Here is a 24,528-nt window from a genome sequence, read left to right as displayed (position 1 = left end):
TCTCCAAGCCAGCCTTGACACAGGTGACAAAGGACATACACTAGTCACAGCCCACCCATCGACCTGTTGAACCCATCCCCTTCTGTTTGCGGAGAGGAAACCAGGAGGAGGCATGACAGACAAGCCTCCGCATTCCCGGAGAGCACGGTGTGGGCAGGCAGTGGAGTGAAGTGCACTGCAGAGGGCATGCTCAGTCAGGAGCGGGACTGTGGAGGGAAGCGCTGCTATTCACAGAGGCGGGGCCAGGGTGGCTCCAGTCAGCCCACCCACCGGTGCCCAGTGTTCAGCGACCATGATGTTTCTGTTCCAAGCTGAGGCCCTGGAGCCCTGCCTGTCTGCCTCCATCCCAGTCGGCCTCGCCCAGGCCAACCAGCCTGTCCGGGAAGCAACCCGTCCCACACCATCCTCCCAATTCCCCTTCAAATGGATTACAGCAAAACCAAGCAGAATTATAGAACGGTGATGCTCTAGGGTGCTGGAATGTGCTCCGAAAAGAACCCACGGGGAGGCCTGGGGAGTGGGCCATGCTCTGCTGCTGGACCAGGCTGCAGATCACGGGTGGCCACAATTTATCCCAGTTCGCGATTACATTTTATGTCCTTTCCTACGGGCAGGTTTTGTGAGGGTTTTTTGGCGATTAAAAAAAAAGTTGAAAATGAAGCATGAAAAGGGCTCTTCAAAGGACACCGAAAGTAACAGCCAGAGTTGGTAACAGAAAGACCAGGAGGGCATCATGGGACCCAGGGGAATGGTGAGTTTCAAGAAAATGAAAGTGGCCAACAGGGTCAAATATTAGAGAGAGCTCAGGGGGTGTAGGGCCGAGTGCTCTGGCCCTCACGAGGTGGTTACCTGTGACACTGGGGGGTGCAGTCCTGGCTGAGAGGCGGCAGTGAGTGGGGGGAGGGGGGAGAAGTGGGCACTGGGAGTTCAAAGTCTGGCAAAAGCTATGAGAAACAGCGCACCTAACGTGGGTGTCTCTTAAGATGAGAGAGACTCAGTGCCGTTTAAATGTGGACAAGATGCTAGGAAAGACACAGAGAGGAGGGCAGTAAATCAGACGAGGCCCCTAAGGAGGTGGGAAGGTATGAGACAACCACAGGGTGGAGAGGCCGCTGCTCTGGAGGAGGAGGACCTTCTCCCTCGCAACACGAGACAGCGTGCTGAGTAATCACATGACAGCACGACTAATCACGGTAATAAAACTGTGATTTTAACAAAGGCCCTCTGACTCCAAAAATTATAATAGAATCTACATAAAGCACCTTTTCTGTAAGGCTTAAAATTAATACAGAGTTAAATCTTGAGTATCGGTTCATTGAAACCCTAAGTGACACCGATCAGGACATACGGTAAACAGCGCTGGGGCCAGATGTCCTCTAGCAGGTGAACACGATGCACCCATCTGCTGCCAGGGCCTACACGGGCTCAGGGCACGTGCGCAGGCCAGACCCCGCTCCTCAGCATATCCACAAGGAATCAAACACAAAATACACATCAACAGAAGTCAATCAGACATTGGCCAGGTGAAAAGACTAGTAAAGCATTATTACTCTCATATTCCAAAATGGGTCAGACAAGGCACAATGGTTCAATGTTATAAATACGGGCCCTCTCCCCTCCACCTTGAATACGGGCTGCACTTAGAGAGACTTGTTTCCAACCACGGAGTCCAGTAAGAAAAGGAAAGAATGTGTCTCCTTACTCTGTTCATAACCTTGGGGGGGGGGGCAGTGACAGACAATAAACAAACAAACTAACCTAATATACATATATACATATATACATATACATATATACATATATACATATACATATATACATATATACGTATATATATATACACACACATACACATATATGGAAAAAGAAAAGGAGGGCAGAGTAACGCTACAAGGGAGAAACCTGGTAACCACCACCGGGGCCAGGAGATAAGGGCATGTCACCAGCGATGAGCCGTGCTGCTGGTCACTATGTGATGGAACGACACTTCCCCCCGGTGGTCTTCCTCCCCCAAACTCATAGCCCCGGTCTAATCATGAGAAAAACACCAGAAAAATTCCAGTAATGGGGCATCCTACAAAATACCTGGCCAGTTCTCCTAAAAATCATCAAGCTCATCAAAAATAAGAGAAGTCTGAGAAACTGTCACAGCCCAGGGGAACCTAAGGAGACATGACCGCTAAACACAATGTGGGATCCTAGAGCAGAAAAAGAACATTAGGGAAAACCAGTGAAATCCAAACAAACTCAAGTTCAGCTAATAGTAATGTTCCAGTGTTAGTTTCTTAGTTCTGACAGGTTTGGGGTTTTTTGAAGTGCTACAAAGTAAATGTTAACTGTAGACTCTAGGTGATGGACACACGGGTGTTCACTACAAAATTTCTTTCAACTTTTCTGTTTTGAAATACTGTCATTTTAAAAGCTGGGAGAGGACCTCCCTGGTGGCGCAGTGGTTAAGAACCCGCCTGCCAATGCAGGGGACACGGGTTTTGAGCCCTGGTCTGGGAATACCCCACATGCCACGGGGCAACTAAGCCCGTGCACCACAACTACTGAATCTGCGCTCTAGAGCCCGCGAGCCACAACTACTGAGCCCGTGTGCCACAACTACCGAAGCCCACGTGCCTAGAGCCCATGCTCCGCAACAAGAGGAGCCACTGCAGTGAGAAGCCCGTGCACTGCAACGGAGAGTAGCCCCGCTCGCCGCAGCTAAAGCCCACGCGCAGCAACAAAGACCCAATGCAGCCAAAAATAAATAAACTAATTAATTTTTTTAAAAAAATTAAAAGCTGGGAGGAAAAAAAAGAAGTGCTACATTCTAATGGCCATCACTGGCCTCCCTCTGACATGATTAGATTTGACAAAATACATCTTCTAATGAGGTGAACCCTAGTCAGCCAACTCATTGTAGTAGAGACTGTTTACTTTAACATTACAGATTTTTTTTTTTTTTGGCCGAGCTGCGCGGCATGCGGGATCTTAGTTCCCCAACCAGGGATCAAACCCATGTCCCCTACATTGGGAGCCCGGAGTCTTAACCACTGGACCGCCAGGGAAGTCCCTACAGATGTTTCTAATAAAAGTCAAACTCTTATATAGAGCAATTTGGCAACGCGAATCAAAATTCTAAATGCACACATCCTCTGACCCACTTCCAGGAAGGCACAACCTACACAGGGGTCCTCGAAAGAGGTGTTTTACTCCCATCCCAGGGATGTCCAGAAACATTTTTGGTTGTCACAGGGGGGTGGGGATGGGAAGGAGCCCTACTTGCATCTGGTGGTCAAGGCCAGCAGAGCTATTAAATATCAAGCATCCTACAATGCACAGGACAGCCCCCGCCATACAGAATTACCTGGCCCAAAATACCAACTGTGCTGAGGCTAAGAAACCCTGGCCTACAAGATGTACCTTCACATGCACAAAGATGTTCTCTTTAGCACTGTTTTTAATAAGAAAAGATAAGAAACACTGGAGATTAGTTAAATAAAGAATAATCGTTACTACATGCACCCCAACGTTCATAGCAGCACTATTCACAATAGCCAAGGCATAGAAGCAACCTAAATGTCCATCGACAGATGAATGGGTAAAGAAGATGTGGTACATATACACAATGGCATACTACTCAGCCATAGAAAAGAATGAAATAATGCCATTTGCAGCAACATGGATGGACCTAGAGATTATCATACTAAGTGAAGTAAGTCAGAGAAAGACAAATACCATATGATATCTCTTACATGTGGAATCTAAAATATGATACAAATGAACTTATTTGCAAAAAGACTCAGAGACATAGAAAACAAACTTCTGGTTATGAAAGGGGAAAAGGGGTGGGGGAGAGATAAATTAGGAGTTTGGGATTAGCAGATACCAACTACTACATATAAAATACATAAACAGTTAAGGTCCTACTGTATAGCACAGGGAACTATATTCAAGACCCTGTAATAAACCATAATGGAAAAGAATATGAAAAAGAATATATATACACACACAATATATATATAACCGAATCACTTTGTACACCAGAAACTAACACAACATTGTAAATCAACCATACTTCAATTTTAAAAAAAGAATAACCTTTATATTTATATTCACATAAAAGAATGTTATGTAGCTCTAAAAAGGGAATGAAGAAACTATATGACATGTAAAAAATGTGAAAAGGTAAGTGAAAAAAAAACAAGATGCACACAGAATGCTATCATTCTGTAAAAAAGAGAAACAATACATCCATATTTGCTTGTAAATATGGAAAGATCCAGAGAAATTAAAGACAATAATTTAGTGGGGGAACTGGGCAGACAATGGACAGGAGTAGGAAGGAGGTATTTTATACCTGCACATACTCTTCGATCTTCAAATCCTATAAATGTATTACCCACGTGAAAACAACTGTAAATCAACTGCAACTTTTCCTAAGAATATGTTATCACACACTGTTCCCACAATGCAATCCTTCTTCAGTTTAGAGCAATACAACTTACATTAGAAAATTTAATTTAACAGAAATAAAATTACCTCCTACCCTCAGCTGAATCTGCAATTTTGTAGCTGACCAAAAGCTGACATTTTTTTCTTCAACATCAATAAAGTACAAAAGCAGTTTGAATAAATTTCACCGGGATACAGAGTGCTTATCATGCTCACGTTTACGACAACAAACCCCGGAGTTTCCTTCCTCTTATTCTTCTCCAGCCCCATCCCACACCATCTCTCTGCTCCAATTTTAAGCTCCAAAAGAGCCTTGCAATTGTAGCTAATAAATGCAGGTGTGATCAAATACAAAAGTACATTCACTGTAAAAGAAACAATGCATTCCAGCATACCCTGCTATGATGAACGTGCTCCAAATCATTAAGGTAATACTCCTCAACTGCATAGGGCTTTCCTTCCACTTCAAAAATATAAGCAGGGTTCACCTTGTTCTGAAGAGGAACAGCAAAGTAATCTGCAAACTCTTTACAGTTGATGGTGGCTGACATCAGGACTACCTACAGAGTAAGAAAAACCATTAAAACAGACAAAATGATGATGATAATAATAACTGAAATGAAATATTTTTACAATTCTAGGCTTGTCTTCTGTTTTAATAATTTTCAAAACTTTAACTGAATACTTCAATTTGATCTCCAGTGTAATTCAAATTACTACAGTTTAAAGAATGCTCAGAGATGCCAACTTTTAAATTTCTCTTCAATTGCTTTATCAAGTGAGAAACTACATTTCTCCAATTATGCTAAATTACAACCATTAACCTAAAAGGACACTTTGCATCAGAAAGCTAACTTAAGGGCTTCCCTGATGGTGCAGTGGTTAAGAATCCGCCTGCCAATGCAGGGGACACAGGTTCAAGCCCTGGTCCGGGAAGATCCCACATGCCGTGGAGCAACTAAACCCGTGCGCCACAACTACTGAGCCTGCGCTCTAGAGCCCGTGAGCCACAGCTACTGAGCCCACATGCCACAACTACTAAAGCCTGCGCACCTAGAGCCCGTGCTCCACAGCAAGAGAAGCCACTGCAATGAGAAGCCCATGCACCGCAACAGAGTAGCCCCCGCTCGCCACAACTAGAGAAAGCCCACGTGCAGCAACGAAGACCCAACACAGCCGAAAATAAAATAAATAAAATAATTTATATAAAAAAAAAAACTACAGCTAAAAAAAAAAGCTAACTTAAGACAGAATAAGCTACTAGATGTTATGCTCCAGAAAAATGAGGGCGTAAAAAGCACCAAAGAGAGGGCTTCCCTGGTGGCGCAGTGATTAAGAATCTGCTTGCCAATGTAGGGGACACGGGTTCGAGCCCTGGTCCGGGAAGATCCCACATGCCGCAGAGCAACGAATCCCATGTGCCACAACAGAGCCTGTGCTCTGGAGCCTGCAAGCCACAACTACTGAGCCCACGAGCCACAACTACTGAGCCCACGTGCCACAACTACTGAAGCCCACATGCCTAGAGCCTGTGCTCCGCAACAAGAGAAGCCACTGCAATGAGAAGACGGCACACTGCAACAAAGAGTAACCCCCGCTCGCTGCAACTAGAAAAAGCCCATGCGCAGCAACAAAGACCCAACGCAGACAAAAATAAATTAATTAAATAAATAAATTTATTAAAAATATAAAAAAGCTCTTTAAAAAAAAGGCACGAAAGAGGAAGAAGAAAAGGGGCCCATAAAACCTTGACTCTAAGCCGAGAAACTGGAGAAGCCCCAGGACGGCCGCTGTGCAGCAGCCCAGGGGAACCAGTCCAGACCAAGTGGGACAGCAGAGGCTCAGGGACTCACCACAGGTTTCAGTTTTGCCAAAAAGCAAATATGGGATGACATCCTTAAGAAACTCAGCCATGAATACCAGAGGCAGCATCCACAGCCCATCAGCTGTGCCCTGGAGAAGGTGGCAGCGTTACAAAGGGTCTGCGCCATCCACCAGTCTCCAAAATGCTAAGCAGGAGGTAAACACAGCTATCTGCTGACCACTGACTACCTACTACGTTTCTGAAGTGTAAATCTTAGCAGAAAAGTAAAAACTTTACACAGGTATTATTAATACACTTACTGGGTAAACAAAATGTCTGTATTTTCCCAGCTAATGTTAGATACAAGAGGTCAAAGTCCTGCTGACCAGAACTCACTGAGACAAGATGCTTGTGGTTAGAAGGCAGGCTCTGAGAAACCACTTGGGGTGTAAGAGTGGCCCCCAAGGGGCACACCCATTGCAGCAGATGTTCTCTAAACCACCTACCAAGGAACAGTGAGGCTAAGGAACTGCAAGGCTTTTGTTCTACTGAGGCAGCAGGCGACGAAAGGTCAAATCTGGACTGCTCAAAGCTACGAGGTTCCGTGCTGCCACCAACTTCCCTGTCGTGCGCCCTCCCCCAAGCAGCTCTCAGCCTCTCCTCCAGACAGACCATTCAACAGCCTGCCCAAGACACCTGCTTGTCCAGGGTGGCCTGGGCTGAGTCTGGTCAGCCAGCGGTGACAGCAGGGTCAGCAGGCTGGGGGATGGCACAAAGCCAGGGACCTCTAAAGGTTTGGGTGGGGAGCGGAAGGGGGGACTGGAAGGCGCATCTGCCTGTGCTCCTGCATCTAAGTCTCTGACAGCCACTCTCTTTCTAAAAAGTAAGGAAAAAGGAATTTTGGGGCTTCCCTCGTGGCGCAGTGGTTAAGAATCCGCCTGCCAATGCAGGGTATACGGGTTCGAGCCCTGGTCCGGGAAGATCCCACATGCCATGAAGCAACTAAACCCATGCACCACAACTACTGAGCCTGCGCTCTAGAGCCTGCAAGTCACAACTACTGAGCCCGTGAGCCACAACTACTGAAGCCCATGCACCTAGAGCCCGTGCTCCACAACAAGAGAGGCCACTGCAATGAGAAGCCCACGCACCACAACGAAGAATAGCCCCTACTCACCACAACTAGAGAAAGCCCACGTGCAGCAACAAAGACCCAACGCAGGCAAAAATAAATAAATTTATTAAAAAAAAAAAGGTCCAGATTCTGGGGACTTCCTTGGCAGTCCAGTGGTTAAGACTTCACATTTCCTATGCAGGGGGCATGGGTTCAATCCCTGGTCAGGAAACTGAGATCCCACATGCCCCAAGGCACGGCCAAAAAACAAAAAAAAAAGAAAAAGAATGGTCCAGACTTGTTGAACAACCTTCAATGTCATCTTTAAGATTCAGAAAAAGGAATGAAATAGCCAAATTCTCTCATTCATTTTATAGTCATCTCAAGCAATAAGACAACTTATTGCAAATTTCAGGTTCCATTTAGTCAGCACCCACCAGGTGAGACTGTGAGCCTCCTAAGGGTGATGTCCCCACCTCGGGGCAGGGTGGGAACGTCTCCCTGAACGGACAGAGAGACGAAACACTTGAAGACAAAGTATGTTATGACTTAGAGGGCATCTGCTTTCCAATAACAGCAAATCCTTCCACAGTTCCTTTATATAATGAATGACATGCACCCAATCACTGCTGCTTCTGAAAGACTCCTACTTGGCATGGCTGGGTTGACCTATGTCTAAACTGCATAATAATTATAAACCTTTTGCTATTTTGGCCTAGTTCACTTCTTTGTCCTTTTTGCTCAAACAGAATGTAAGCAATGTTTACCATTTTTGCCACGGACTTCCAGTTAGCTCCTAACTCAAGTCTCCTATAATAACAGTGCATATAACTATTCTCAAACTTCAATGTGACTCAGTGCTACTTTTAAAACAGAGATTACAGATATAGTCACATATCTTCAGATTATGGTACCTATTCAACCAAAAGCAGTGCTCTAATACCCAGCATTTCATTAGCGTCAACTATCATCAGCTCATTTTCTGCAGCCTGGAGAATATTTCACAATTTAATGCAACATAATAACCAAAAAGTACTCCATAGTCTGATCATACGACAGCTCCCTTTAGCCAGCTTCCTAGCAAGATCTGGAGGACTACACAAGACAGTGAACAACTAGTTTCTATTAAAATAAAGAGAAACAAAACTAAACAATAAATCTTAACCCTAAATGTTTCAGTTACTCATGAAATCAACTTTACCTTCACAAAACGTGAATTTGTTCTTAGAAGTTTGCGGACGACCAACAACAGGAAATCCATTTCTTCAGTTCGCTCGTGTACCTGCAAAATAGAAAGGGGGCACCCCCAACGTGGGAAGGAACATGTCACCTCTGAGTGACTGGAGGGCAAGGGGTTCAACGGTGCGCCTAGGGGCCTGGGGACTAAGTCTCTGCGCTAAACGCCGTTCCTCAGGAAACTATCACTCCTGGTTAAAAGGAAGCAAAGAACGGTGGCCCACAAACCAGAGAGCACACGAGGGGCGTGTGCGTCACTGTCGCCCCCAGCGCCCGTGCTTCTCTGTAGGGCCCTACTGGCATCTGGACAGAGGAATGTTTAGCGCTCTCGGCCCTGCCCACTGCGACAACACAAAGCATCCCACCACCGAGAAGCAGCAGACCAGCCTCCCTCTGCCGCTCCCGGCCCACAGCACCCCTCTGCATGGGCATATTTACGCTACTACTTCAGCAAGGGAGTGCAGGGCGGTGGCTATGCCCTGGCAGCAGTGCCCCCTGCCTGGCAGGCTGGAGCTCACAGGGTGGGCTCCGGAAGAGCTGGCTCAGTCAGAACAGGTAGCGCAGGGCTGGGTGAAGAGCTGAGGGCAATCGGAAGCCCCGCAGTAGCACCCGGGGAAATGGGGCTGCGGGGTCCCCTGGGGGCCTGCTGCTCAGGCAGCGCCCTCCAGGCCGGGTCCCCGAGGGCCTGTCCCGAACCAGCCAACACCCAGGGCTAAGTCACGTGTGGCCGTTTCTCTACACTTAGTCGGGCTCCCCAAGGCACAAGGGGACAGCAGATTCTACTCTGGGACATTCCTCTGCCCAAGTGGAGAGATTAGCTGAGTCTGAAAGAGGGCGCTCCCTTCTCCTCCAGGCCAAAGGCTCCATTGTTTGTTCTCTAGCCAGCTCCTTCCCGGCCGCACTTCCCACTGAAGCAGGTATGGACAAAAGTAGTACAGAGAAAAGAAAAAAAACAGCAGCTGAAAAGTATTTAACGTTCTGGCCTAACGGCTGGAAACCCTAACAGACACCTTATTAATCTAACTCTCATTTCATTCTATCACCAAACCCCAGAGCACTTCCTCAACACAAACATCCTGCCTCGCGTACTTAACAAAGAAAAATAAAGGCTGTGCTCAGGCAAGAGCCCCAAAGTGACCTCTCCTTAGCGCTGAGACTCCCCTGGCCTCCACACCACCACTACAGCCTCCAGAGCTCTGACTTCACACAACCCGGCTTCTCCCAGTTGCTGGAGGCCGGGCTGCCTCCCCCTCCGGCCCTGAGGACCCCACTCACCCCTATATCCCAGGATGCCCACAGTCCTCTCCCTGCCCCAGGCCCTTCTCCGTTGCCCATAATTACACATATCTCAGTAGATGTGTGTCTCCCCAGCAGAGGGGCTAAGAGCAGAAACTACAACTCCCGCATCTTTATAACCTCAGCACCTAATGAGGCAGGTACTCAAAAAATGTTTACTAAACGAATGATTCACCTGAAACTAGTTTATTCTTTTTCAAGCGCTAAGAACTTAAGGACATGATCATTTTCAACTGCCTGGCCACCTTCAACTTCGTAGATTTCTTTTGGAATTCAAATCATCCTGCACAATAGGAACAATAGTCTTTGTAAAACTGAAACTTCAGGTCTATCCAACCCATTAATTCTTTAAGCAAATAGTTATTAGAACACCTACGAGGCGCTGGGGACACGGTGGTAGAGTAGGAAGCTGCTCGTGTAACCAAGTGACGAGGCAGTCCCTGTAGGACAAGCTCCTGCACAGCGTAGCTGACCTGTGTTCAGCTACCATCACACAGCTTCAGGAAAGAATGCACCCAGTAACGCAGTGTGCATGGGCATGTCCACGCCACTCACGCGTGTGTGTGCAAAGATACCTCCTAACACAGTCAGAAAGTTGCTGGATCTACAGAAATAAATGGAGGCATGAGAAGTAGAGCTCTGGAGTGAACTACCCCACAACACCATGCTATCTGGAGGCCTCAGTAAAAGGCTCAACAACAAACGGTAGCTACTGTGGACTGTGTAATACCACCTTTGGGCATACTGCCTAAGTTTGAATTTCATCACTACCTAAAGACACTCAAAACTGCCAAAAGTCATAAAGAAAAATTATGAACCATACTGCACATCACACTGTATTGCAAAGAATAACAACATATTTTCCACCTTTTACTCTCCCAAACAACAGTAATTTAAAACCAAGTAAAGGTACACGAGCTAGTAAATGCACCCATTCAGCTTTCCCTGCAGCATCGATGGAAGAAATGTTCACATATTAAGGTACGGGGAAGCCATTCTGGCTTATACATGGCGCGCTTGGGCTTTATGCTAATTATGCTAATAACTAGAACAGCCTTGTTTTGTGGCCTGTAACACAGGCATTGTGCATGCGCTTTAACCACTAACGACGAGAATGCACCTAAACACAAAAGCGGAGTAACTATGGTCAGGCATCCAAAATGGAGCCGGGTGGCCCTTGTGGATGTGGTTTCAGACACGTCCCTCCATCACTTGGAACCTGAACTTTCTGAACTGCATCAGACTCAAGGACACCTCCAGCCATTCTCAAAACAGTATCCGCCGGCAGGTGCCGACTGCAACCTTATTATGGTCTCAAGGTCTCCGCTTGTAACTATGCAACCATTCCAGACCCCAACCGATCCCTGCTTAACTAGCACCCTTATTTCTCTCCAGCTCCAATCCTAATTCTCAACAAACAACTTGTATTTTTCAGTTTTTGCCTTTATAAGCCCCCCATTTTGTAGTCCAGCAGAACCCAATTCAAGTGCTTCTTTAATCTGTGTGTCCCAGGCTATAGTCCTCAGTTTGGCTCAAATAACACTCTTTTCTATTCCTATTATAGATTGTTTACTGATTATTTCCATTGGCAGTATGTTTTGGTATTATACTGATCACACAACATATCAAGAGAATGGAGAGACCTTTCCCTAAAGGGCTGCTCAGGGGGTTTCATTCCAGCCTCCATCAGGTACTCCAGCCCCACCTCACAGTCTCCCACAAATCCTATTTATTTGCTGATGTTTCTAACGCCACAAGAAATAAGTAAAGCTTCTCAAGGCATAATTACTGATGAGGTTTAAAACTCAAGAGTTTGGGGTAGAGGCATTTCCAAAGCTCCTGGGAAAACTGTTTGAACACAGCATCTCCCCACCTCAAAAAACTCTATGAACAAAATTGGGAATTCCCTGGTGGTCCAGCGGTTAGGACTCGGCGTTCTCACTGCAGAGGGCGCAGGTTCAATCCCTGGTCAGGGAACTAAGATCCCACAAGCCGCGTGGCGCGGCCTAAACAGAACGGAATAGAATCAAATCAAAATCAATTAAATATTCCATCCTTACTGAGAAAAGTCGAGAAAGCTAAGACTGGCACAAAGACAGTGTTCACAATACTTTATTAGAGATTTTTTTAGAAAAGTGAATAGATCAATATCATCTATTTACTTTATTCATTTTCTTAAAAGATATTATTATCCTTGTTTTACTAGATGGAAAGTATCTGTAAGGCACTAAAAATACCTACAGACAATTAAAGTTCTTAATTGTCTGATGTGGCTAACACTCTAAACCAGGGTCAGCAGCCTTTCCCTGTAAAAGGCCAGAGGGCAAATACTTCCAGCTTCACAGAACATACGGTCCTGTTCCAACTATTCATCTCTTCTGTAGAACACCAGCAATCATAAACAAAGAGCAAAACTGTGTGCCAATAAAACTTTGCTTACAAAAACAGGGGCCAACTCTGGCCTGAGGGCTGTAGTCTGCCAACCCCTGCTCTAAACAAGGATTCACAGTCCTCAACCTCCCCACCTGCATTTTGGAAGTAAGAGCAAAGGATAAAAACAGAAAATCAACATTCTAAGTAGAATAAGCAGATATAGACCCAAATTACTTTTTGACACTTTACAAGTAACTTGCACTGTGTTCTCTTATCAAATAGGAATATGAACATAAGAGCAGAGCACTTACTTCATCGATGAAGACATGTGTGAATTCCATCAAACTCTTGGCACTAACTATTTTCTGAAGCAGCACTCCGGTTGTCATATAAATTAACTTGGTGTCTTCTGTCGCTATTTTCTCCAACCCTACCTAAAATTGGGGAAGGAAAAAAGAAAGGAGAAATTTTTCAGTTTAAATGGTTCACATTTAATTACCAAAAAATGCTATGCTCATTTCATAATGAAGGTAAGAAAGGGAAAAAAAATTACTGTATATCACAAAAAATATAGGGTCTAAATTAAAACTGAAATTCTCAAGTTGATTTTTCTTCTTTTTCTTCTTCTTTGGTGATGGGTGGAGAGATTGGCCTATCTAGTCCTACTTCCCGTATCATTTTTATGTTAAAATGATTGTGTATGAAGACATCTTCAACATAAAGATATAATTGAAAGATAAAATTATATGAAAGCCATTCTCAAGTCTGAGCATTCTCACTTCTTTTCTATTCAACTGAGAAAGAAACTAAAGTTATCAATATTTTCAAGAACTTCAGAGATTCACTGTTTTTAAAATTATGTCATAATTCTGCTCTATAAGCAACCGATTTCATTTTCTTTTCCAGCAGAAAATAATCACACCTTATCATCAACTTATATAAAATAAAAAATTAACAAAGAGGGACTTCCCTGGCGGTCCAATGGTTAAGACTCTGCGCTTGCAACACAGGGGGCATGGGTTCAATCCCTGGTCAAGGAACTAAGATCCCACATGCCATGTGGCATGGCCAAAAAGTAAATTAAAAAAAAAAATTAACAGAGAGAGATGGCTCCCTCTCTCAGTCTCACCTGATAGCCCACCAAACCACCCAAAGTCCAGGCGCGCTCTTTACTGATCCACCTGGCGATGCTGCTGGCCCCGATCTTCCGTGGCTGGGTGACCACAATGTTGCAGTAGGTAGAGCGTTGGATGTAATGGTCCAAGATATACTGCGGGAGCTGAGTACTTTTACCACTACCGGTGGCACCGTGTATAATTACCACAGAATTACTTTCTATCAAAGAAATGACCTAGAATTAAAACAAAAAACAAACCTTCAAAATTGCCACAAATTTAACAATGATGTAATAAAGTATTACCTATGAACCAAAAGCTTTATCTCAAGAAGACTTTCAGAATTTATTTTCTTTTCATCCTTAAAAGTTAAATTATTACCTAACCACCTAAACATCACAAACGAGAGAAAGAAGGTTACTAATGGCTGCTGAATTTGAAACCAATTTGAACACTGTGAACAATAACTAATGGCCACAGAAATTCAGGCCAAGTTCACTGATCCCTATGTCTCAATTTCTTCGTCTATAAATATGAAAACACCAAAATGAATTTCTATAGCTCTTGCTAAGTCTAAATTTCTATTATTTTAAAATTTTGTAATGAACTTCCGTGTAATTCTACTGAGAAACATGAAAACACAGCTGTTATTACACTCAAGTGGCTTTAAATTCTCATTTGAAACTCTTCAGACACACTTTAAAACAATGAACTTCCAGTGCGCCACATACAGACTGCATGGAGCGGCCCGAGAACGCCAGCCCGATCTCTCCCCACCGCTCCCCACCTCCACCCTAGATATGTGTAAGCTCTTATCACTCTAGCAATTGCCATGGTCAGGGAATACAAATTAATTTGAATACTGGCCTCTTAAAAATTAATAAAGTATATCTACTCTACAAAAGCTGCATGATTCGATCTAAAGCAAAATAAAAATTAAATTCAGAACATTTACAATTTATTCCTATCTATAACGACTTCTGCTGCTAGTATAGTTAAGGTTTCAATACGCTTACTTTTACCCATGTTTAATAACATGTAACTAATTAAAAGTGTAATCATCCTGCTGCTATATTGCCCAACATTGTTCTTAAAATTACATATCAATGACTGATCAATCACCAGGCAAACAAACGAGGCAGAGCGTAAAGAAAACCCAGTGGAATGCTAGAGAGACTGCGGCTGAGGGCATTATTTGCTTTCTAAAAAGTCTGGGCAGCCGGTATTGCCAGAAGCAGCTCTCCTGGGGCCCAGCAGGTGTTTACTCACACTTATTTCAGAGCAGGGACGACTAGGTGAATAATTAAATGCGAGGAGATGAGCTCAGGGGAAGGCTGAACAAGTGAAGCACCGCCGAAAGGAAGGCCATCCACACGCTTATTACACAAAACCACCTCCCCCGGGTGCCTGCCCAGCACCTCATCACCTTCAGACCAGAAACCAAGGGCTGGGTCGCCGGCATTTAGTCAAACAACAAAATTACATTATGACAAAAGTAATTTTACCTCTTCCTTACATCGATTTATAGGCAAATCAGGATACTTATAAGTTGTCTCTGGGATGCACATCACACTGCTTGATTCAGCTAGAGGTGGCCTTGGACCTGGATTCAGACAAAACAAATACAATGCTATTTCTTATACGAAAAAAGACAAGGTAAACAACCTAGTGTTTTATCTATATACACAGCAAGCTGTACACACACACAAATACATATTCTACAGGCTAACACTGTGAGCAGGGTAATTAGGAAATTTCCTTAGCACCCACTGCGAATAATTTATACAAGCTGAGCACCATCTTACCCTCCATCACAGCAATCACTGTTGTAGGCTCAGCACTACCTTCTAAGATAAAAGATCTGCAGAGCACAGTACTCATCACTTGAAAATGGCACAAAAATGTTTAGCTTAAAGAACAAACTTTTATTTGAAATTTCACACCAATTTGTTAAGTGTTCATTCCTTGCTACTAAATCCGTAGTAGACAACCAAACACCATAAGGATACCTTAGGAACAAGCACCCTGGAAGGGACAACGTTACTCTGACAAAGACACACCCTGGGGCGCTTCCCTGGTGGTACAGTGGTTGACAGTCCGCCTGCCAATACAGGGGACACGGGTTCGATCCCTGGTCCGGGAAGATCCTACATGCCGTGGAGCAACTAAGCCCGTGTGTCACAACTACTGAGCCTGCGCTCTAGAGCCCGTGAGACACGACTACTGAGCCCACGTGCCACAACTACTGAAGCCCGCGTGCCTACAGCCCGTGCTCCACAATGAGAAAAGCCACCGCAATGAGAAGCCCGTGCACTGCAATGAAGAGTAGCCCCTGCTCGCTGCAACTAAAGAAGGCCTGTTAAGCAGCAAATAAGGCCCAACACAGCCAAAAATAAATAAATTAAATAAAATAAATTTATTATTTAAAAAAAAAGAAAGAAAGACACACCCTGGGGAGCTCTGCCCAGCTCCGCTATTGAACGTCCTCCTGTAAATACACGCACTATACTCCGGGGATGCCACAAATTCTTGATAAATCATCAAAATTCACAGGATACAGACTTCTATTGGGAAATAAGTTTTACTTCCAAAGTAAATGAACTTTGAACGCTTCCCTGTCCCCCCCAAACTCAGCACTGAGCTGGCTCCCTCCCCAGGTCTCCCCTCAACGCCCCCCTCCCTGTCCCTCCCAGCCCTTCGCTTCTCTGACCCAACCTCTCCCTCTGCTCTGCCGTCACCCTTCCCACTTGACACACGTGTCCATGCTTTGTTTTTGCTCCCCTACATTTTCTCCTACACATACTCTTAGTTTCAAAATCGGTCTAACTATATAATGAAAATATGGCTATTTTCCTATAGCTGAATCAAGATGTGCAGTACTTGTTCTGAATTTTAAGAACAGAGGAGCCAGTTCTGTTCTCTCTCAAAGCAAAAACAGCTTCTTTGTGGAAACAGAGTTCCTTCTAGGGCATCACAGCACTGACTTCGGAGGAAAGTTCTCTAAGTCCTGCCCTCAACAGCTTTCTAACTTCTAGTCACCTCACTACTGACCGCCAAACTCCACAAAGTGTGCACTTCTGTCCACTCTCACATCTCACTCTCCTTCCGTTGCTCCGCTTAGCTTTCAAGAAACACAATCACTGACGCTGTCCTGTGTTCCCACTGGTATACTTGCGCTCAATCTCACCCCTTCCAGAAGCACTCTCAGCTAAAAAGCCCTTTAATTTAACCACACTACCTTCAAAACATGTAGCAAAACTCAATGTGTAAACAGTTCCTAACTTACAAATGGTTCCAAGATTTTATTAAATTATGTAGAATTCTAAATGATGGCTGGGTACCCAGGCCAGTCTACAAATGCAAGAACTGAGATGATATATGCATAAATAGGGAAAAAATAGAGACCTTCCCATTCTTGGTGTTGGTAGGCTTATCAATCAATAATAGGCCTTTTTAACACAAAGGGAAGGGATGAGACTCCATGCGGCCCACCGAACGAGGAGAGACAGAGGGAGGAGCTCCTGAGCTGCTACATCGCTGGGAGATGCAGTGACAGGGAGTGGGACACAGGGTGAGAGGGACAAGGCCTGCATGGGGAAGAGAGGTGACACAGACTCTTTAGAAAGACAGAAAGGCAGCAGCTGTATTTTTTGCTCAGAACCTGCAGCCGTGGCTCACGGTGCTGCTGAACGAGCCATCACCTTGACAACACTGATGTGACTTACATTCCTTGATTACATGCATTTTGAAGGTTGCTGCTTAAAGACAGAAATGCTACAAGAAAAAAACTGCAGAAGTCCTAACTGTATTGTCTAAACCACAGCCCTCTCTCTATTTAACAAGAAACACAGGCTGACATTTTTAGGTCACTGGCTGCAGCCGACCTGAGCGCAAATCGAGTCCAGCCTCCACATCCACCGCCAGAGGGAAGACCACAAGCAAAAGACATGTTCACGGCTGTGCAGCTCTTTCACCTGTGCAGCAGCAACCAAATCAAAGGAGGGGCCGGGAAATATGGCAGGCACGTTCTCAGAGAAGACAGGTGACAACGCGAATCAACAAACCACATACAGCAAAGCGTAATCCAAACGTGGTACCAGAAATACCTCAACCTCCAATTTTATTTTCCTGTTATCTCTTTATCTGAGGTTATTAACATTAAAATATCTCACATGAACTGGAAAAAACTGGAAACCATGAAAATTGCTAGTTTCTCAAATACAAAAAATCTAACCAAAAAAATTCAGCAGTCAGGGTTCCAAACAGTATATAATGGATTTTAACTGGAGAACATAATAACGTTTCTTATCATAAAATCTAGACACTGTACACTACAGAAAATAAGTTTAATTACTACATTGCTGATTTAAGTATAAAATTAAATCTTCAAAATAATTACATATCACTTTTTCCAAGTATGGGTTGGTATTCCAAACACAAAATTAAACTTAATTTGAATATTTCCCTTTTCAGTTATTAAAAACTCCAGACAGGCCATTCTCCTAAACTCAAAAGAAAAGCTATCAAAGGGATGGAAACCACCACCAAAAATATCACCAAATTAAAAGGGAGGTAGCACTGTGGCCTTTAATCACAACTAAGGACACCATGCCAGGACAAATTCAAAACTGCTATATGAAAACAACAGAAACCCCGCAGGAGTCCACAGCCTGGAACCAAGGTCAAGCTGTTCAGAAATGCTATTAAATCTCAATTTTTAAAAAATGATTTACTTTAAACTATATACAATGATTCTAATGTAATTCACAGAAATTCACTGAATGTGCATTCTTGGATTTCTACTCAGAAATGATTTTCTAAAACAGTTATATAGATGAAATAACACCTGTATCACGCCAAAAGCAAAGGTATTTTTTTAATTATTATTATTTTTTAATTTATTATTTATTTATTTATTTTGGCTATGTTGGGTCTTTGTTGCAGTACATGGGCTTCTCACTGTGGTGGCTTCTCTTGTTGCAGAGCACGGGCTCTAGACACACGGGCTTCAGTAGTTGTGGCATGCAGGCTCAGTAGTTGTGACTTGCGGGCTCCAGAGCGCAGGCTCAGTAGTTGCGGCTCACGGGCTTAGTTGCTACATGGCATGTGGGATCTTCCCAGACCAGGGCTCGAATCCATGTCCCCTGCTGGCAGGTTGATTCTTAACCACTGCACCACCAGGGAAGTCCCAGCAAAGGTATTTTGAATCAAAGTATTTTAAACTGGATATAACAAAATTTTCACGTTGAAACCTTGGGGCTGGACTGGAATTAGAGGTACCAGTGCATTCTCACAGTTTTAATGTAAACAGACAGAATAGGGATAGAAATAGCTGTGTACACACACACACACACACACACACACACACACACACACACACACACACACACACACACACACGGGAACCTCATCTCCTTCCCATAGGCACTGCCGCACTTCAAAGCATGGAGCAGCACCTCCTGCTTCCTGCGGCCCCTCTCCTCCCTCACATCCCCATCCATGCATCACCTGGTCCTGTCCAGCCATCCCACGACCAGCTCCCCACTCCATGCCATCACCCCAGTCATCAGTCACCATCCAGTCTCACCTGGACTTCTCCTCATGTCCATGCTGGTCCCCACCAGTCCAGTCTCTCCAATATGACCAGAGTGGTCTTCTCAAAACACTGATCTCATCCCTTGATGTTCCCCCACCCACACACACTCATGCCAAGGTAAACCTAGAACTTTCAACAGCTTCCCCTTGCTCTGAGTATTAAGACTAAAATTCTTGGGCTTCCCTGGTGGCGCAGTGGTTGAGAGTCCGCCTGCCAATGCGGGAGACACGGGTTCGTGCCCTGGTCCAGGAAGATCCCACATGCCGCGGAGCGGCTGGGCCTGTGAGCCATGGCCGCTGAGCCGCGTCCGGAGCCTGTGCTGCGCAGTGGGAGAGGCCACAACAGTGAGAGGCCCGCGTACCGCAAAAACAAAAAAACAAACAAAAAAAAACCCTAAAATTCTTAGTCACGGCCCCAGGCCCTATCACCAGTTGTGCCTGTATCTCATCCAGCCTCATCCAACACAACCTCACTCGTCTTCTACTGCTCCTGTGACACGTGATCCCAACCTTAGTAGCTTAAAACAACACACATTTACAGTATTCTCTTACAGCTCTGAGTGTCAGAGGTCCAAAAGCAGTCTGGGCTAAGATCCAGAGGTCTGCACAGCTGGTTCCTTCTGGAGGCTCTGTGGGGAAGAACCCATTCCCCACCTCTTCAGCTTCAAGAAGCCGCCTGCACTCCCTAGCTCACCGCCCCCTCCTTGTATCACTCCGGCTTCTGTCCTTACATCTACGACTGACTCTGCTTACAGCCCTGCGATTACACCAGACCCACCCCCAGTCCCTCCACCTCAAGCTCCTCAACTTAATCTGTAAAGTTCCTTTTACCATGTGATGTAGCACAGTCACCACATGTTCTGAAGAGGAGGGTGAGGATCTCTGTGGAGGGCTATTATTCAGTCTCCAACTGACCCTGCCCACCCACACCCCAGGCTTTCTCCTATTACAGGCCCTCTGTATACATTTTCCCCTCCCCCGAGCCCCAAACTGTCTAGGTAACTTCTATAACTTATTAATTCTTCAGCTCCAAGCTCAATTGTTACTTTCCTGATACCCCAGCTAAAGGCAGAACCCCTTGTCCTAAGTCCCCAGAGAGTTTATCTTTCAGAGGATTTACCTCCAAAAGCATTTATTTGTGTAACTACATGATTAAATGATAATCTCTGTAAGAGGAGGGACCAGGTCTTTTTAACTTACATTCTCATTGCTTCACACCGTCCCTGGCACACACCTTGATAAACGTTGGTCGTTGAGTCAATCCTCCAAGTGCAGTCAAAGCTATATGACTGCCTAGTGAAAAGCTCCAAATATATTGAGATGCCATGGACAGAGAAAGCAAATAGCAGTTTCAAATATGAATCCAAATCAAAAGTTATAAGAGCAGACACTTGCACTTGCAGGCACTCATTTTTCATCTAGCCATCTCCACACAGCGGCAATCCCTATGGCAGGCTCCAGGACCCACAGTGGTGTGCTCGGGGTTTGTATATGTGAGTGCAACAAGAAGGATCACATCATCAAGAGTCTTCTGAAAACTAACACACTTCCCCAAAAGGAAATATTAAATGACAGATGTCTTTCCACAATAACACACAGCTATTTCAGGCTTCTATCAAAGTCCACACACTCCCCTACACAGATAAAAATCACCAGGCCTCTGTTCACTGACATTTAAGAGACTTCTAAGGCTTCCCATAAATAAGCAACAGTGCAATAAATGTTCTTACATGTACTACGCTGTACTTTTCTTAGAATAAGTAAATATTGAATCAAAGGACACACTATCTCTTTGAACTATCACTTCTGGTAATAATGTACTGGGTTGTTCACACAAATATTCCTCCTGAGGACAACTAAAGATGCTAGACAAAATATACAAACATCATGTTTAAAAAACCGAAAGCTTGGCAAGAGAGAGAGGAAACACCAGGCCAAAGTCTATAATAAGGCAAGGACACAGAGAGGAAGACAAAGAACTCAAAGCTGCTTCTGCCTTAGGAGAAAGATGAACAATGAGAAATTAGTCTGCATATAGTAGAGTGACCAAAAAAATGAAAAATACAAAACTGCATGAGAGAGTGGAGCATAGATAATGGCTCAGAATTTTCCAGAATTGATGAAAGATACCAATATTTTATATTGTCAAGAAACCCAAATAAAGACCAAGAAGAATAAGGATTAGTATACTTTTATGTATGGACTATATTTCATAATTTTCAAAAAGGCTGGAAAATATTACTCTAACCCCAACTTCTGTCCCTAAGTCCGAGCATAAGTACACAGAGTAGAAAGAAAGGAGGCAGAACTTCCTGACTGAATTGGTAGGAAGCTTGTGACGGATAACCTTTTATAAAGCAAAAAAATCAAAAACTTACTTCTGTCATATGAATACGGTCTAATGCTAATAAGACAATCAGCTCACTAAAAGAAAGTGCATACTCACAGAAAGTAACTAGCTTAACCTAAAGTCTGAACAGTTGTATCCTTGTATCTCCTCCTTGGGAGGAGGAGAGGTTAAGAAGGACCTTTACCTTTTATTGTATACATTTATGTACTATTTAAAATTTTGTTTTAATATGATTATTATTTTAAAAACTATAATAATTTTAATAACAATAAAATAATTTTATAATAATATAATATATTATTGTATTGTTATTATTAAAATTATAGTAACAATTTTAAGTAATTCTAATTAATAGTAAGGTCAGGGACCGTTATTAGTCTTCCAAAGGACAGACTATTTAGACACTGTACTTAAGAGAGGAAAACATGAGCAGCTCACAACATATCATCACACACTCACAATTTATAATCTGTCATATACTCCTCCCCCCAAAATCCTGAATTAACAAGCAATACGGATTCTTTATTGATCAAAATACACTTCTTAAACACTTTTAAGAAGTTAATGTTTTAGGGTTTCCCTGGTGGCGCAGTGGTTGAGAGTCTGCCTGCCGATGCAGGGGACGCGGGTTCGTGCCCCGGTCCGGGAAGATCCCACATGCCGCGGAGCGGCTGGGCCCGTGAGCCATGGCCGCTGAGCCTGCGCGTCCGGAGCCTGTGCTCCGCAACAGGAGAGGCCACAACAGTGAGAGGCCCGCGTACCGCAAAAAAAAAAAAAGAAGTTAATGTTTTAACATGTGAACAACTCACATACCATATTTTATGATATTTAAAGATACTCGTTTACCTGGCCCACTGGTTGAATGATCACTGCCATACATATCAAACTCTTGTGCTTCAAGTTTTCTGTATTTGTTAATATACTCCGTCTCTGAGCTCTTCTGGCTCAGTGGCCTGCAAAGAATTTTAAAAGTTAGTACACTGTTTACAGAAAGCCAAGGAATTCCCACATGCTAGGAGAATGCTTGAATAGTTACTTTTACATTAAGTCCTATAAAAAAAACTGCAAATTGTCAATAAACAAATGAAAATACACTCAAATTCACAGTCAGTCACCAAATAGATGCAAATTGAAACAATGAGAAACCTTTTCCACCCTTTGAATTGGCAAGAAGTACAACTATGCTTAGGTTACGAGGAGAGGGAGGCAGATGGGTACAAGTGGTTACTCTGCAGAGCACTGTGACCTGTCCTATTAACCTCAGAACACATCTCCTGCCAGCTGACACTTCTTTCCTCAGTATCTTCCCCAAGGGCAGTATTCACAGCACCTGTAGACAAGGAAGCATATGCAAAGACATGTATGGGAGCTGTAGGGGTTCAGAATAAGCCTCCCCAAAATGTGTCACTTTTACATGAGGATTATTTTGAACTAAAGGCAGTCAAGACGCTACAGGTTCAGGAGAGCACAGAAGCAAAACATCCTCTGACATAAATCGTAGCAATGCGTTTTCTTAGGTCAGTCTCCCAAGGCAGTAGAAATAAAAGCAAAAATAAACAAAGGGACCTAATCAAACTTACAACCTTTTGCACAGCAAAGGAAACCATAAAAAAAAAAAAGACAACCTACAGAATGGGAGAAAATATTTGCAAATGATGCGACAGACAAGGGCTTAATTTCCAAACTATACAAATGGGTCACACAGCTCAGTATCAAAAAAAAACAACCCAATCAAAAAATGGGCAGAAGACCTGAGTAGACATTTCTCCACAGAAGACATCCAGGTGGCCAAGAGGCACATGAAAAGATGCTCAACATTGCTAATTATTAGAGAAATGCAAATCAAAAGTGCAATGAGGTATCACCTCACACTAGTCAGAATGGCCATCATCGAAAAATCTACAAATAATAAAATGCTGGAGAGGGTGTGGAGAAGAGAACCTTCCTACACTGTTGGTGGAAACATAAAGTGGCTGTTTTCCAAAACGCAGCCACTATGGAGAACAGTATGGAGGTTCTTTAAAAAACTAAAAATAGAGCTACCATATGGTCCAGCAGGAAAGGGGACTCCAAATACTCAAAACGGGGGCAGTGCACACCTTACATTTTTCTTTTCTCCATTCTCTCACAAGCCAGGTGCGGCCGGAGCATCAAACTCTGAGGGAGGGAAACTCCCTCTATAAGAGGGTGGGGCCAACTCTCACTGCCTTTTTTCTTTCTCTGCCCTCCCACTGCTTGGCCTGGGAGACAGACATCACTGCAGGAAGTGCCTGGCAGAGCAGGGCAACAAAGCCCCTGTCTTCTGGCCAGAGGACCAGAAAAGGGAGGCCCTGGGCTGGGAAAGCACCAGGGAGATTGCAGACACCTGAGAACCTTTAGGAACTGCTGGGTGCACCCCTGGGCTGGCAGGCGTGCCCTGACCCCAAACAGCCCATCACAGACTTTGAGAACTGAGCTACAGGACGGCCACTAGATGGCACAGTGCAACACAGATCCAGACAGCCCTGCAAAGGCTCTGAAAACCAGAGGGACCACTGCCCAAAGGAAGCTGGCTGGAACTTGCAGCCTGAACACAGCTGGTCAGCTGCAATCCCCACAGGATTTAAGCAAGACCCAGAGTCCCATAATATAACATAATATTCAAAATACCCAGGATATGCCACACGGTTACTGGGCGTACTAGGAATCAGGAAAATCTCCTGGGTGGAACAATGACTACTTACTTTGAATAATGATTATCCAATTTGGGGACCCCTACACCTCAAACCAATCTCAAATCAATTTCAAACCAACTCAACACCCAGGAGTACTTATTTTTTTAAGCCTAAAAAGCTGACCTTCTTCTGTATGTTATAACTTTGAAGTAAAGAAGGGCTTAAACAAGAACACAAAAAAGGAAAAGTCAAAAAAGGAAAATAACAAACTAAACTATAATGTAAAACTTATGAACAACGTCTATAAGGGTTACAGAGCAAGAACAGTGGTCTCTCTCGAGTGAACATTTGCAGCACAGAACGCAGACGCACACTAAGAATTCTCTTAAGTCAATAAGATGTGGACAACCCAATAGAATAGGATTTTTAACATGAAAAAGTACATCTTAGTGTGTTTCAATCAGAGTATTTTAAAGAGGGAATTAATATTGGGAAAAGGAATTTAACATCACAGTTTCTCAAATATTAACTGCATCTTTAATAGCCAA

General features: G+C 44.0%; 1 protein-coding gene across 1 annotated transcript in view; it reads right to left on the bottom strand.

The window, feature by feature from the left end:
• TDRD9 (tudor domain containing 9) overlaps positions 1 to 24,528 on the bottom strand; it is a 114,429-nt gene that overhangs the window by 75,514 nt on the left and 14,387 nt on the right. The window contains exons 2-7 of the mRNA XM_027120685.1: positions 22,173 to 22,279; positions 14,887 to 14,984; positions 13,396 to 13,617; positions 12,578 to 12,700; positions 8,563 to 8,643; positions 4,839 to 5,003 (exon numbers count right to left, since the gene is read on the bottom strand). Coding sequence (XP_026976486.1) covers positions 4,839 to 5,003; positions 8,563 to 8,643; positions 12,578 to 12,700; positions 13,396 to 13,617; positions 14,887 to 14,984; positions 22,173 to 22,279 — 796 coding nt within the window. The remainder of the gene's footprint in view (positions 1 to 4,838; positions 5,004 to 8,562; positions 8,644 to 12,577; positions 12,701 to 13,395; positions 13,618 to 14,886; positions 14,985 to 22,172; positions 22,280 to 24,528) is intronic.

This window comes from Aethalodelphis obliquidens, unplaced genomic scaffold (assembly GCF_003676395.1).
Source record: "Aethalodelphis obliquidens isolate GAN/ISIS:26980383/991018 unplaced genomic scaffold, ASM367639v1 scaffold21, whole genome shotgun sequence".
Taxonomy (NCBI): Eukaryota; Metazoa; Chordata; class Mammalia; order Artiodactyla; family Delphinidae; genus Aethalodelphis; species Aethalodelphis obliquidens.
Note: the sequence above shows the minus strand (reverse complement) of the source record. Positions and strands in the feature narration are given on the sequence as shown.